This window comes from Leptopilina heterotoma, unplaced genomic scaffold, assembly GCF_015476425.1.
Source record: "Leptopilina heterotoma isolate Lh14 unplaced genomic scaffold, ASM1547642v1 Lhet_247, whole genome shotgun sequence".
Classification (NCBI taxonomy): domain Eukaryota; kingdom Metazoa; phylum Arthropoda; class Insecta; order Hymenoptera; family Figitidae; genus Leptopilina; species Leptopilina heterotoma.
The window spans coordinates 431,939-447,908 of NW_025110963.1; the positions used below are offsets into that span (position 1 = coordinate 431,939).

Genomic DNA, 15,970 nt, shown 5'->3' on the forward strand with positions numbered 1-15,970 from the left:
ACTAATATTCTTCATTATGCAGAATATATTAGATGATTATTCTCGACTTTTGACTTATGTTTTTGGTACAGATGAGGTTTGTTCTCGCTAGCTACACCGCTACACTCGAGTGTAACAAGAGTGTAAAACGGAGCATGCGCACTTAAACAAAGTACAAAATCTAGCGAGAACGCAAAAGTGTAGAGAAAGTGCACGAAAAAATGAAAAAAAAATTAACGCTATCTGAATTGTAAACTGTATACAATCTGTAATATATAGTTAGGTTTTATAAATAAATATATGGGTCATTTTATTTAAAACAAACCACCTTATAAACAATTGCCATTGTGAAGCAATTTTTTAAATAATTATTTCTCACATTTATTAAAGCCAAAATTTATTTACTACACTGCAAGCCTGATCAGCGGTCACCCGATCAGTGGTCACTTGTTTACGTCGTTTGTAGATGGGGCGGGCGAGGGGCAAAGAGGGAGTCGAAAAGTTGTGGCAGTAGCGTATACATTAAAGACGCTCTGGCCCCTTAAAAAAAAATTCAGTAGTCAAGTAATGGTAACCCATCATAAAACAGTTCGTACGGTCCTATATGTTCACGCCCGATCAGCGGTCGAGCACCCCCGGAGCTGACCGCTGATCGGGCTTGCAGTGTATTAGTGATTTTAAGAGAAAAATTTATCAGTTTTATGATGTTAAATTTTTTTTTAAATAATAGGATTTATTCCTATTATTCCCTGTAAACTTTATAATGGGCAATTCATGGAAATTTGAGATATTAATTAAATTTTATAAGAATTTCGAAGGTTAAATGTATGTACCGAGCAGAATTTAATTTTTTCAAATTTTTACACAGTTTAAACTCTGACATCTTTGTAAAATTTAATTAATTTCTTAATTTCAACCGATTTGCTCATTAGAATTTTTAAGCTTCATTTTCACATAAGTTTCACGAAAAACGGAAGCGACATGTTTTGAAATATTCTAAAGGTTATCTTTCAAACTTAAGTTTTTTCATAAATTCTATTATTTTTTATAAAATATGTTTACCATCATAAAATTAAGAATTTTTTTTTTAAATTCTACGTAAATAAAGTTTGGTTTTAATAAATGGGAAAATAATTATTTACAAATTGCTTTACAATGTTAATTGTTTATAATGTGGTACTTTATATAAATATTAACAAAATAAGAATTGCTTACTAATAATTTTACAAATTAAAAGTCACTAAGAAATATATTATAATTTTATGTTCATAAAATAATTAATGCATTTTAAATAAAATGTCCATTTACCGCCATTTTAATCAGAACACTCAATTACACTCGCTCGCAATCGGGTGTAATAAAATAGGGAAAAGTGCACGGGCTTCTAGGGAGTTAGGTGTACACTATTGCGTCACTTCTGGTAACGAGAACGCCGTAGTGTACACTTTTGTACAAAGTGTAGAAAGTGTAGCTAGCATGGTCGCCCCGACCTTCCAACGCCGTTAAGCAGTGAGTTTACTTTCTGTGTTCTTCATAGTCACGTTAATCAGAAAAATTCGAATGTGAAACCTGCTTTATATAGATCACGTGACGGACACGTCGCTACCTATGTTCTCAAATCCCATTCTGAACTCCCCTTTAGAGTGTCCGGCAGCAACACTGGAACAGTGTTTAGGTTGACTGTCAGATTGCAATATCAATGTGATTAAGTATACATCACGAAATGGTGATTCAAAATTCAGAATTATTAAATGAAAACGTCGAGAATGTTGATCCAGTTGTGCCAAAAGATCAAAAAGAATATTCTCTAGAAAGTATCCTTTTAATTATTAATAATTTATAAAAAATGGAGAAAAATTTGTCTCCAAAAAAAACCATATGCCAGTTTGATAACCTCAATTATTTTATGGTTACTTTTACTTCTCGCAAGACATTTAAATACTACTGTCGTTTCTATTGTTTTAATAATTTTATTGTTTTTAATTAACTATACATCGATAACTTTAAATAATTATCTTAATTAAAAAATCGGAGTAACTATATTTGTAAGCTCCATTAATTATTTGTCCCGTCACCCCACTTCCATGTATTTCAAGACTCCAAATAAAAGAAAATGTAGTTTATTTGGCCCGTCACTCACCAAAGTGCAATTATTGTACTTGGTGAGTAACTGGTAAGATGTTTAAATTCAATGTTTCATTAAAAAATTCTAAAATTATTTTTCATTAAATTATGAATTATTCCTTTAATATTTATATTGAATAATTATTGGTGTTTAATAAATAAATATTTATGTTTATACCGTATTTATTGTTAATTTTTAAAGAAGTAAAATAAATTTTTAAAATTCAGTTTCTATTCTGAGATTGTTTTCGATGGTAAATCTGTGTTTTTAAATTCTAAAAAATGAGTGACAATAGTGAAGACAGTGGAATCTCGTACACAGTAAACACATAAATTCAACAATTTTACAAAAAGAAACAAAAGTAAAATGAGGGGCTAATAGTAAAAATGGTTTAAAAAACAAATGCGACAAGAATGGGTTATGTTTTTTTATGTGCGTAAGGTATCAATTCAAGGAAACTTTTTACGGAAAAACAAAAGACTGTTGAATTGTAACTTCAGGAAAATTGTGAAAAAAGCTTTAAAGTCTATTCTTGTGGATCTTAGTCAGATTTGGAGAGATGTTCATTATTTTTGAATGAATTCTACAAATTTAATTAAAGGTTTCCTACGTATTATATTATAAAATTAAATTGATAAAAAGGTATTTGATTCAAATAACCAATTACTTGTCTATTATAAAATAAAAAATTGCTTGAATCAAATAATTTTTATTGAAATCAAATAAATCGTATTTGAATCAATAATTTCAGTATTTGGCGCAAATACCATTTAATTGATTTAAATAAAAATTATTTGATTCAAGTAAATAATTACAAACTTCGCACTCGATAATTAATTTTAAAAAAGTTAGTAAAAAGTAGCTTTCAAACTAAAAAAAAAGTAGCTGTCGAAAAAATTAAACTTGACCAAAAAACTCGTTTTAGACACTTCACAAAACTGACGAAAATTCCATTCTATATTTCATTTTACTGACTTTTCCCTATTTTTCATCAAAAATATTTACTTCTTTCTTATACTACTAATAAATTCAATTCCTGCAACGAATTTTATTATTCATTAAAGAATTTAAATATATATAAAAATAATTTAATTCTTGCGGAGAATTTTATTAAAATTTTTAAATAATTGATTTCTTTCGACTAATTTTATACAAATTCTAATTTAAATAATTGAATTCCTGAGAAATTTTTATTACCTATTCATGTAAAGAATTGAATTTTAACGAAGATTTTTACAAAAAAATTTTTAAACATTGAATTCTGTTAGGAAATTTTACGAAAATAGTAGATATTGCAAATTATTGAATTAAGAAAAGTTTTTGAAAATAATTAAATTTTTCAAAGAATGTTATTAAAGTTTTTGACAATAATTGAATGTCTGTGTGGTATTTTATTACAATTTTTTGAAAATAATTGAATTCCTAAAAAGCATTTTATTATTTATGAAAATAATTTAATTCTTGCGAACGATTTTATTAGAATTTTTAAAAATAATTGAATTTTCAAGAAGAAATTTATTACTTTTAAAAATAATTGAATTCTTGTGGAAAATTTTATTTGTGAAAATGATTAAATTTTTCTATTAATTAATTTAGAATAGTATTAAAAATAATTGAAATTCTTTGATAAGTTTTATTATTATGAAAATAATTATTAAATTCTTGCTTAGAATTTTCTCAAAAATTTTTTTTAAAAAATTAAATTTACATGAAATAATGTTATTAGAAGTAAAAGTAATTGAATTATTTTGAGGAATTGTATACAAATTTTGTTAAATAATTGATTTTTTCGAAAATGCTGTTCTAAATTAATTGAATTCATGTGGAAATTTTATTATTTATGAAAATAATTGAATTTTGGATGAATTTTATCAATTTTTTTTAAATTGAATTCTTTTGCAAAATTTGATGAGAATACTAGATATTGAAAATAATTTAATTTTGAATATTTTTTGAAAATAATTGAATCGTTTTAAAGAATTTGATTATAATTTTTTAGAATAGTTTTTTTATTTCTAGTATTAGTGAATTTAAAGTAGTGGAGATTCTCAAGAAAAAAACAGAAATAGTAGATTTTAGTGGCTGAGATCTAAAATAATTACCCAAATAGTAGCATAACATAAAAAAGTAGGTAGTAAATCAAGTAACCGAAAATCAAGTAATCGTTTATTTGAATTAAATAAATTTTTTGTCAGTGTATTATATTTTATGAAAAATTTACAAAAAATATTAAATCTGCTGTTCAAAGTAAAAACCTAGCAACCGTTCACTTAGGTTACCTTAAAAGACTACCACCAACAACATTTTTCATTTGGTCCGTTTTGAAACATGGAAGTGAAATGAAAGGCCAAATAAACAATCCATAAAGAAATATCACAATTTTTTTCGAAATTAGGTACCAATTCATTTTAAAAAATTTATTTATTGTAATAAACTTTTATTTCCTTAACAAATTATCAGTTTTGAAAATAATCAAGGAAGCACAACAGCAACATGGTTTACGTCACAGTGACTATCAACGGTACAGAGGTTACTGTTCAAGACGTTTACGACGTCTTCGAAAAGTCCTCAAAATGCCTCAGGGTGACAGGCGTCACTTCAAACGACGTGACGTCAATTCGGGAATGGTTAGCGATGACAAATTTCTGCAAGTTCCATTGGTAATGGCTGAAAGAGCTTGGAGTTACGCTATGCAATTGCGGCAAGAATCGAACACTGAGCCGAGGAAGAAGTTCCATTTAACATCTCGATTGAGAAAGGCATCAACGTATTCTCTTCAATTACAAGAATTAATAGAGGTGCTTTTTTTATTTCACAATTCTTGTTTTGCTTTTTATTTGTTATTGTTTATTATTTTGATATTTTGTTATTTATTTTGTTCCTTATTGTTTTCTCATTTGTAATATTATTTTATTATTACTTATTGACAGGATTATAATTTTCGAAATATTAACAAAATGAAATTTTTTCAGAGCGTGAATTGCAGTGCTCGCACGAAATTAGAAGCACAAGCTTACGTCGCTTGGATCCACGGTTCTCTGCATTTCGAGCTTGAATTATGGAATTCAGCAATGGAGAATTTAAAGAAAGCTCAAGTTGTTTACGAGAATTTAGCAGCAGCCCTGCCGGAAATGGAGCAAATAATTTACAAAGCTCGAGTTGAGGAGTTGGCTCCGAGTTTAAGATATTGCGCCTATAATATCGGAGACACTTCCGCCATTGACGATTTAATGCAGATGCGAGGTCAACTAAGTGGAGAATTATTAGCCAGCTTGGATGCTCTGATAACTCAGACTCGAGAGAAGCAAACAAATGCCGAGGAAGTTGTGTGGCGTGGAAAATCATGTGGATCGATTCCACCGAGTGCAGCAGCAATTCTAATGGCTGACTCGCAATTGAATCAGGCTTTGACCAAAGCCAATGATCAGCAGGCGAAAATTGATCTTCTTCAAGCGCACTTGAGAGACTATAAAGAAAAGATAAATGATGTTCGCGAGATTTTCAAGAGTGAATTAAAGAACAAGGAACAAGCCACTGCTCCCCAGCATTTGGTGGCTTATCTCCAATACATCAGACTCTCGCGAACTCTAGAGCGCAACGTGGAGATGATCAGAAAGGAAGAATCGGAGAAAGCAAAGCCTTCGAGCATCGTTCGCCTCTACGAAGCGGCGCTTCACAATTTGGTCGAATTGTCCCAACTACAGGATGACGAGGAGTTTATGAAAGAACAGGAAGCGAAGACTAAAGCCTATCGAGCATTTAGATGCTTCTACATGTCACAATCTTTAGCCAATGTTCACCGATGGAAAGATGCAATGGTTCTCTATCAAAGATCCCTGCAGCACACTCAAGACGCTCTTCAAGACGAATCCCTTCTTCCAAAAGATCTAAAAGAATCTTTGATCCAACTAAAGTCCTTGATTGAAGGCGCACAGTACGCATCCCACGCGCACAGCGTTCTAGAAGAGGGTCAAGAAGACGATTCTCCATTAAATAAACAAGTGAAAAGTAAAAAACCCTTATCGGAACGTCTTCATGAATATCGAGAAGATTCTGTTTTACTCAGCAAGCAACCGAATGTTTACAAACTGCCACCACCAATGCAGAGTATCCCGTGTAAACCATTGTTCTTCGATCTGGCATTCAACATGGTCGAATTTCCCGACTTGTCGAATAAATTACAAGATCAAGGCAAGAAAGGACAAGCTGGACTTTCTGGACTTGTCAAAGGTCTTTGGGGATGGGGAAATAAATAAATTGTCTTTCAGTAATTGGATTTTCTAGGTCAAAGTGATCAACTGTATTTTAAGGACATCTAAAGCACTTGTTTTCAATCCAAAATTGGTTAACAGCTAGAATAAGAGGATTGTAAATTGGAGATATCTTTATCACCAGAAATTTGTTCTGAAAATTATTATACACAATGTTTTTATTTTAACATTGTACAATATTGTTTAATTTCTTAAATATAAATTGTTTGAGAAAGCAAAAGGAAGTGTTATTCTTGTTTGTTCCAAATTTTCTAATCGAGCGAAATTTAATTAAAAGTTGTGATTTTTTTAGTAAAACGTCAAATCAAAATTCATCGAATAATCAGTGTTGCCACGCTTTTACTCATTTGAAATTCTCTGAATTTTCCAGGTCAAAAAACGGAATTTTCCCAGGTTGACACAAAAATTTAATTTTGTTTTTCTCTTACTTCTCTCTAATTTCGAGACAAAATTTTTACTTTTGCCCTGAAGAATAATCTGAATCAAACTAAAAATAATTAGATACTAAAAGAAAAGGTTCTATTATATTTATTTACGAATTTCTCGAATTGTAAAATTATTTGAAAACATCAATAACTTTATTCTTAAATAAATATTTAATCATTATTATTTTTCCACAGGAATTAGGATTTTCAAAAAATTTTTATTCAAACCTTTTGAAATTCTATAACTTATAAGAATATTTTTATAAAACATGAAAATATTGATCACTCCGAGTCTTCGACACGGAGTGATCGATGTATTCATGTTTTGTAATAATTTAAATTTCCATAAAATTTTAAAAAATATTAAATTATTTACAAAAATTTTAAGAAAATCCTTCACAAGAATTCAATTATTTTTACAATTAATAAAATTTTTCACAAGAATTCAATTGTTTCAAAAAAGTAATAAAATTCGTTTGCAAGAATTAAATTTTCATAAATAATAAAATTTTTCATAGGTTTTCAGTTATTTTTAATACAATTTCAAATGAATTCCTCTAGAAATGTAATTATTTTCAAAAATTTTTTGCAAGAATTCAATTACATTTCACAAATAAAGAAATTCTTCGCTGAAATTCAAATATTTTCCAAATATACTATATTAACAAAATTTTTCAAAAGAATTCAATTAATTAAAAAAAATTTTGTAAAATTCGTTGCAAGAATTCAATTATTTTCATAAATAATAAAATTCTTCACCGGATTTCAAATATTTTAAATACAATTTTAAGTAAATTCTTCAAAAAATGTAATTATTTTCAAAATATTTATTAAAATTCTTCGAAAAAATTCAATTATAAATTATCAATTATCAATTATTTTTAATAATTTTTGCAAAAGTTCCTTGAGAATTTTCAAATCCATTTCTTTACAATATTCAATTTTACGAAATTTCGATTATTCGGAAATTCTTCAATTAAATATTTAGAATATAAAAACTTTAAATAATTTCAAAAAAAATTCAATTAAACTTTTTCAAAAAAATTATTTCTATAGAATTATCAGTTAAAAGCATGAAAAATTCAAATTTTTAAAAATTTTCATTTGAAACCTTTTCAAAATTCAATTATTTCTAAAAATTCACACTATTATACATTCAATTATAATCTAACATTTTAACTGAAATTAATTTTTAAATCAATTTTTATTAGAAAATTTTACGAGAATTCAATTATTTAAATACAAAAATAATTTATTGAATAATTGAATATTTCTTAATATTGAATTCTCATAAAGAAAGTTACCAACAATTTTTTATGTAATTGAATTCTGTTGACGAATTTTAATAAAATTTTTAAGAATAATTACATTTGAAATGTTACAATTAGTTTCATTATTTTAGAAAAAAATTTAATTCCTAAAAAGAATTGTATTATTTATGAAAATAATTGAATTTCTAAAAAGAATTTTATTTATTTAAGAAAATAATAATTGAATTCCTTCATAAAAATTTTATAAACATTGTTTTAAATAATTAAAATTTTTGAAAATATTTGAAATTTGGCAAGAATTTTATTAAAATTCTCAAAGTAATTGAAATTTTGATGAGAATGTTTAAAAATTTTTGAACATAATTGAATTTCTGCGAAAAATGTTATTTTTTTAAAAATAATTGAATTTCTGCAATCAGTTGTATCTTTTACAAAATTCAATTTTTTTTACTGTTTTTAACTCAAATTCTTCTCTAAATTAATTATTTTTAATAATTAATTAAATAAATATTCATAATTTAACTAATTTTGAAACAATGTGAATTTAAAAATTTTTTTAAAAATCTATTTGGAATTTCTAATTTAATGCATTATAAAAATTGAAATTTTCTAATATGAGCAACAGAATACTGCGACTCGTAACTTCGTAAGTTTCCAGCCTACTCCAAATGTGATATCTTTAGATACCCCCACTACCTGAGTTTCACCTCCTGGTTTCTAGGAGTTTCTAGTCTTCTTGAATTTATCTTACATGCCCAACAAATTCGAGAATGATAAAAATAGCTCAACATCCGGCATCGTTTATCAGTAGTTATTATTTGTTCATGTAATTCGGACAATTTCGTTGAATTTTTATCGAAAATTATCTATCAAAACCATACTTTTTTACCTTAAATTCCGCATCACCAATCTCAAAATTTTTCATTTTACTTGAAGCCAACGAAAATAAGTAAATAATTGAAAATGGAGCAACAATTAAAGGAATTGGCTCTTGATTTTTTCAACGTGGGTGCTATTAAATTCGGCGAATTCGTGACAAAAGTCGGTTTATTAACACCTATTTATGTGGACTTGAGAGTTTTAATTGCTCACCCTAAAATAATGGTAAGTTTCTTTCAAAAGTTTAAACGAAATGTAATATTTACATTGAAAATTTTCCATGAGAAGAACTTGTTGATTTAGTGGATAATAATAATAAATCAAATCTATAGATTTAAATTATTTAACTTTTATGAAAATTGTTTATAATTGACGAGATTTTTGAATCTTTGCAGAAGTAACATTTGAGAGACAATTACTTTAAAAAATTGTATCAAAAATTTCATTATTTCGTATTTTAAACAAAAAAACAAATTTAATTCTGACATTTTGGTGGAAAGGTAAAGAATTTAATATTTAACATTTTAATATTTAAAGTTGCAATTGAATAAAAATTACAATTTTTTTCAATGTGAAACGATTTAGATAACATAACCAAAAATTTAACAATATTTCTTAATGTTAATCTTAAATAATATACCTAGAAATTTCCACCGGAATTCAATAAATTTAGAATAGAATTTTCAAAAAAAATTTCATAAACAATAATACTCATTCAAGAATTTCAATTATTTTTAATACTATTTTTAAATTAATTAATCAAAAAATTCAATTATTTTCACAAATGAATTTTTCCACAAGAATTCAATTGTTTAAAATAAAATTTTCATAGTATTTATTATATTTAGAAAAAATTAATTATTTAAAACAATGTTTATAAAATTCTTATGAAGAATTCAATTATTTTCAAAAATAACAAAATTTTTAACAGAAATTCAAATCTTTTTAAACATTTTAATAAAATTTTTTGCAATAATTCAATTATTTTCATAAATAATAAAAATCATCGCAGGATTTCAAATATTTTTAATACAATTTTACAGGAATTATTCAAAAAATGTAATTATTCTTAAAAATTGTATTTCAATTCATCAAAAAAATATTTTTTTTAAAATTCTTTGGAGGAATTCAATTATTTATCAATTATTTGAAAAAAAATTTAGTTAAATTTTTTTGAAATAATTTAATTATTCTTTTTATTTTAATAAAATTCTCCCCAAGAATTTAATTATTTACATAAATAATTTTTCGAAAGAATTCAATTATTTAAGATAAATAACAAAATTATTCCCGAAAATTTAATTATTTTGAGGCATTTTAACAAAATTCTTTGCAAAATTCAATTGTTTTCATAAATAACAATATTCATCACAAGAATTCAATTATTTTTAAAAGTAATAAATTTCTTCTTGGAAATTCAATTATTTAAAAAAAAACAAAATTTTTCACTAAAATTTAATTCTTTTTAAATAAAATTTTTCGCAATATGTAATTCAATTATTTTCATAAATAATAAAATATTCTTCTCAGGAATTCAATTAATTAAAAAAAAGTGTAATAAAAATTTGTTGCAAGAATTCAATTATTCTCCTAATAAATAATAAAATTCTTAACAGGATTTCAATTATTTTTAATACAATTTTAAGTCAATTCTCCAAAAAATGTACCTAATTATTTTCAAAGATTTTATTAAAATTCTTCGAAAGAATTCAATTATTATTTTTAATACAATTTTAAGTAAATTCTTCGAAAAATGTAATTTTTTCAAAATTTTTATTAAAAGTATGAAAAATTCAAATTTTCAAAGATTATAATTTGAAACCTTTTCAAAATTCATGCTATAATGCTTTTTAAATTCAATTATAATCTAAAATTAATTTTCTAATCAATTTTTATTAGAAAATTCTACGAGAATTAAATTATTTTAAAAAATTCTAATAAAATCGTTGGCAAAAATTCAATTATTTTCGTAAATAATAAAATGCTTTTTAAGAATTAAATTATTTTTTAAAAAATTTGTAAAATTGTAAAAAATTTTAATAGAATTCTTTGTAAAATTGAATTATTTTTAAAAACTTTTCGCAACTCAATGATTTTCAATATCTACTATTTTCATAAAATTTCCAAACAGAATTCAATTATTTAAAATTTTTTTTGTAAAAATCTTCTTAAGAATTCATTTCTTTTCAGGAATAAATAAAAATTTCTCATGAATTCAATTATTTAAATTAGAATTCGCATAAGAAAGAAGTAAATATTTTTGATGACAATTAGGAAAAAGTGAGGAAAATAAAATATAGAATGGAATTTTCGTCAGTTTTGTGAAGTGTATAAAAAGAGTTTTTTTGGTCAAAGTTTAATTTTTTCGACAGCTACTTTTTTTTTAGTGTGAAAGCTACTTTTTACTACTTTCTTAATTAACATAGATAATGTAGATATAATGAATAATAGTTAACATAAACATTAAATTTTTTTAAAAATAATTTTTAATGAAACTAAAATTTCCTTTTCAGCAAAAATTATCACGAGCTCTATGGGAATTATCAAATAATAAGTTATCAAATATAACGCAAATCTGCGGAGTACCTTATACAGCCTTACCAATTGCAACAATCATTTCAGTTGAATCAAACATTCCAATGTTGATTCGGCGAAAAGAAGCAAAAAGTTATGGGACCAAGAAATTGATCGAAGGACAATTTGAATCTGGAGAGCACTGTGTAATTATAGAAGATATTATTACAAGTGGAAGCAGTGTTCTCGAAACTGCCAAAGATTTACAAAACGAAGGCTTAAAGGTAACCGAAGCATTAATTGTCGTAGACAGAGAGCAAGGCGGACGGCAACATTTGGAAGACCACGGAATTAAAGTATTGAGTCTATTTACTCTTAGCAAAATTATTAAATACCTCGTGGAAGCTGAGAAAATTGATAGAGATGTCGCAGAAAAAGTTTCAAACTACTTGAAGAATTCGCAAGCTCCTTTGAAATTGAATAAACAAGGTATATTGAATTAATATTAATAATTATCAAAATTAAGTGGGTGCCAGTTGCAGCTTCATAAATTTTATTCAGGGTTGCCACAAGTTAGGGAAATCAGGAAATTCAGGAAAAGTAGAATTCGACGGGGAAATCAGGGAAAAGTCAGGGATTTTTATTAAAGTACTGGAAAAAATTGAATTTTGGAGAAGTTACATAAATGATTGCAAAAATTCAATTATTTTCAAAAGTAATAAAGTTCTTCGCAGAAATTCAATTATTATGTTCAAAATTTTTTTTTAATTTTCATAGAAATTTCAATTATCTTTATAAATAATAAAATTCTGCTCCAAAATTCAGTTATTTTTAAAAATATTAATAAAGTTATTCGAAAGTATATAATAATTTTAGAAATTTTAATGAAATTCTTTTAAACGATTTGATTATTTTCAATACAATTTTAATTAAATTTCTCGAAATAATTTAACTGCTTTAAAATTTTTTATAAAATTCTTCGAAACAAAATTAACGAGCTTCTTGGTATTTGATTGCAGATTCTCCACTTCCCTCAAAAAATAAAAAAAATAAATATATAAAATTTCTATAAAAAATTTAATTATTTTCGAAAATTTTATTAATATTCGTCGAAAAAATTCAATTACTTAGGTACTTAAAAATTTGTCGGTAAAATTTTTTATGAGAATTAAATTTTAAGAAACATTTATTTTTTCAATAAAATATTTTTTTTGTATTTTAAATAATTGAATTCTCGAAGAATTTTCTAATAAAAATTGATTTATAAATGAATTTCAGTTAAAATTTAAAAAAAATAATAAATTGAATATTGAAAGCATTTTAGCATGAATTTTGAAAAGGTTTCAAATGAAAATCTTTGAAAATTTAAATTTTTCATATTATTAACTGATAATTCTGTAAAATTAATTTTTTTTAAATGTTTAACTGAATTTTTTTTTAAAGTTTCTATTTTCTAAATATTTAATTGAAGAATTCCCGAATAATCGAAATTTCATAAAATTGAATTGAAAAGAAATGCATTTGAAAATTCGAAAAGCAAAATTTTTGCAAAAATTATTAAAAATAATTGATAATTGAATTCTTTCGTAGAATTTTGATAAAAATTTTGAAAATAATTACATTTTTTAAAAAATTTACTTGAAAATATATTAAAAATAATTGAATTTGTTTCGAAGAATTTTAAAAAAAATTTTTGAAAATAATTACATTTTTCGAAGAATTTACTTAAAATTGTATTTAAAATATTTGAAATCCTGTGAAGAATTTTATTTTTTATGAAAATAATTGAATTCTTGCAACGAATTTCTATTATATTTTTTTTAAATAATTGAATTCATATGAAAAATTTTATTACTTGTAAAAATAATTGAATTCTCGTAGAATTTTCTAATAAAAATTGATTTAAAAATTAATTTCAGATAATAATTGAATATTAAAAGCAATATAGCATGAATTTTTAAAAATATGTAAATGAATTTTGAAAAGGTTTCAAATTATAATCTCTGAAAATTTGAATTTTTCATACTTTTAACTAACAATTCTGTATAATTATTTTTTTTAAAAAGTTTAATTTTTTTTTTATTTGAAATTATTTTAAGTTTTTATATTCTAAATATTTAATTAAAGAATTTCCAAATACTTAATTAAAATTTTGTAAAATTGAATTGTAAACAAATGGGTTTAAAAATTCTCAAGGAACTTTTGCAAAAAATTTTTAAAATAATTGATAATTGAATTCTTTCGGAGAATTTTAATAAAAATTTTGAAAATAATTATATTTTTCGAAGAATTTATTTAAAATTGTATTAAAAATAATTGAATTCTTTCGATGAATTTTAATAAAATTTTTAGAAAAAATTTAATTTTTCGAAGGATTTACTTAAAATTGTATTAAAAATAATTGAAATCCTGTGAAGAATTTTATTATTTATGAAAATAATTGAATTCTTGCAACGAGTTTTATTAAATTTTTTTTTAATATAATTGAAATCCTGTAAATAATTTTATTATTTTTGAAATTAATTGAATTCTTGCAACAAATTTTATTACATTTTTTAAAATAATTGAATTCTTTTGAGAAATTTTATTAAAATAGTAGATTTTAAACACATTTAAATTTCAGCAAACAATTTCATTATTTGTGAAATGTAATTGAATTCTTGCAAAACATTTTTTTATTTATGAAAATAATATTGAATTTTTACAATGATTTTTATCACATTTTTCTAAATAATTTAATTCATGTGGAAAATTTGATTACAAAAATAATTGAATTGTTGCGAAGGATTTTCTTAAAATTTTTGTAAAATACATCAATTTTTTTTGAAAAATTTAATGGAAATAAAATCACTCGGAGTGATTGATATCTGTATGTTTTATAATAATATTCTTATAAATTGTTGAATTTCATAAAGGTTTGAATTAGAAATTTTTTGAAAATCTTAATTTTTATGGAAGAATAATAATGATTAAATATTTATTCAAAAAAGAATTTATCGATGTTTTTGAATAATTTTACAATTAAAAAAATTCGTAAATAAATGTAAAAGAACATTTTTTTGAGTATCAAATCATTTATTCATTTTATTTGTTTTTATTAAATTTTATTTTATTTATTATTTTTACAGTGAATTCAAAATATCTTTCGGGTCAGGAAAAAAGGAAAAATTTTGTCTGGAAATCAGGCAAAAAGAAAATTAAATTTTTTTGTGGCAATCCTGTTATTACTATTTTTAATATTTATTTATTTCAATTTTCGATATAAGGACTAATTATAAATTATAATTTCAATTAATTAATTTTCAGAGTCAAATGAAGAGCGTTTGAAGATGGACTTCGTCACTCGAGCAAAACTAGCGAAAAATCCGTTAGCGAAAAAACTCTTGTTCCTTATGGACAGGAAACAGACAACACTGTGTTTAGCAGCTGACTTAACAGACGCGGAAAAAATTCTCGAATTAGCCGAATTAGCAGGAGAACACATAGCAGTATTAAAAATTCACGTCGATATTATAGTGAATTTCTCTTCTGACTTTATTACTCGACTTCAAGAGTTATCGAAAAAATACAATTTTCTGATAATGGAAGATAGAAAATTCGGAGACATTGGACATACAGTTTCACTGCAATATCGAAATGGAATTTATAAAATAGCCGAATGGGCGGACATTGTAACCGTGCATCCGCTGCCAGGAAAAGGAGTGATCGAGGGATTGAAGCACGGTCTCAATGATCTAACAGAAATTCGCGGTATTTTCCTTGTGGCAGAAATGTCTTCTGAAGGAGCACTAACAACCGGAAATTATCTTTCTCAAGCTGTCTCCTTGTCAGAGGATATTAGTTTGGTATCTGGCGTTGTTTGCCAGTCAAATATTTTTTCAGACCCTGGATTAATTCAACTCACTCCTGGAGTGAAATTAGAAAAATCCGGAGATAACTTGGGACAAAAGTACAATACTCCAGAGGATGTTGTGAACTCTGGAGCAGATTTGGCTGTTGTTGGCAGAGGAATCACTGAAGCATCTGATAAACTTAGCGCTGTGATTGAATACAAAAGACAGTTGTGGGATGCTTATGAAAAGAGAATCGTTAAACAATAAGTCAACAGTTCCTCAACGATTAATAAGTCATTGATATTTGTACATACAAGCGACAAATGCTTATTTTTTTAAGCCAAAAACTTTTATATTAAATGAAATAAAACACTTATTCTCTTATAAAAGGAGTTTTCAATTAGTTAATTAACATAAGTCATAAATTGCTGATATAAAAACATGAGCACTACGCTCTTCCGTACTTTCAAATAATAAATAACAGCCTTCGCACTCATCTACTAAAACCTACTATTTACTACTTTTTTTACATTATGCTACTATTTGGATACTTTTTTTTAAGATTTCAGTCACTAAAAACTACTATTTCTATTTTTTGAGAATTTCCACTACTTTGAATTCGTTAATTCTAGAAATCAAAAAACTATTCGAAAAAATTATAATCAAATTCTTT

The 15,970-nt window shown here is 24.8% G+C and overlaps 2 protein-coding genes across 2 annotated transcripts; both read left to right on the plus strand.

Annotated features, from left to right (window-relative positions):
* The first annotated feature begins 1,611 nt into the window (after positions 1 to 1,611).
* Positions 1,612 to 6,595, plus strand: LOC122503191 (signal recognition particle subunit SRP68). The gene is made up of 3 exons (XM_043613644.1): positions 1,612 to 1,793; positions 4,565 to 4,902; positions 5,077 to 6,595. Exons 1-3 carry the CDS (start codon positions 1,703 to 1,705, stop codon positions 6,358 to 6,360), a joined length of 1,713 nt encoding a protein of 570 aa, XP_043469579.1. The 5' UTR covers positions 1,612 to 1,702; the 3' UTR covers positions 6,361 to 6,595.
* A 2,221-nt stretch (positions 6,596 to 8,816) lies between these two features.
* Positions 8,817 to 15,686, plus strand: LOC122503193 (uridine 5'-monophosphate synthase-like). Its single transcript, XM_043613646.1, has 3 exons — positions 8,817 to 9,175; positions 11,464 to 11,953; positions 14,771 to 15,686. Exons 1-3 carry the CDS (start codon positions 9,035 to 9,037, stop codon positions 15,562 to 15,564), a joined length of 1,425 nt encoding a protein of 474 aa, XP_043469581.1. The 5' UTR covers positions 8,817 to 9,034; the 3' UTR covers positions 15,565 to 15,686.
* Positions 15,687 to 15,970: the final 284 nt, after the last annotated feature.

What these genes read in the sequence shown, in the direction of transcription:
- LOC122503193 (XM_043613646.1), top strand. Translation starts at nt 9,035, where the DNA reads ATGGAGCAACAATTAAAGGAATTGGCTCTTGATTTTTTCAACGTGGGT. An exon ending in TTGCTCACCCTAAAATAATG is followed by an intron (nt 9,176 to 11,463) that starts GTAAGTTTCTTT and finishes TTTCCTTTTCAG; the next exon opens with CAAAAATTATCACGAGCTCT. An exon ending in TTTGAAATTGAATAAACAAG is followed by an intron (nt 11,954 to 14,770) that starts GTATATTGAATT and finishes ATTAATTTTCAG; the next exon opens with AGTCAAATGAAGAGCGTTTG.
- LOC122503191 (XM_043613644.1), top strand. Translation starts at nt 1,703, where the DNA reads ATGGTGATTCAAAATTCAGAATTATTAAATGAAAACGTCGAGAATGTT. An exon ending in AAAAGAATATTCTCTAGAAA is followed by an intron (nt 1,794 to 4,564) that starts GTATCCTTTTAA and finishes ACAAATTATCAG; the next exon opens with TTTTGAAAATAATCAAGGAA. An exon ending in AATTACAAGAATTAATAGAG is followed by an intron (nt 4,903 to 5,076) that starts GTGCTTTTTTTA and finishes AAATTTTTTCAG; the next exon opens with AGCGTGAATTGCAGTGCTCG.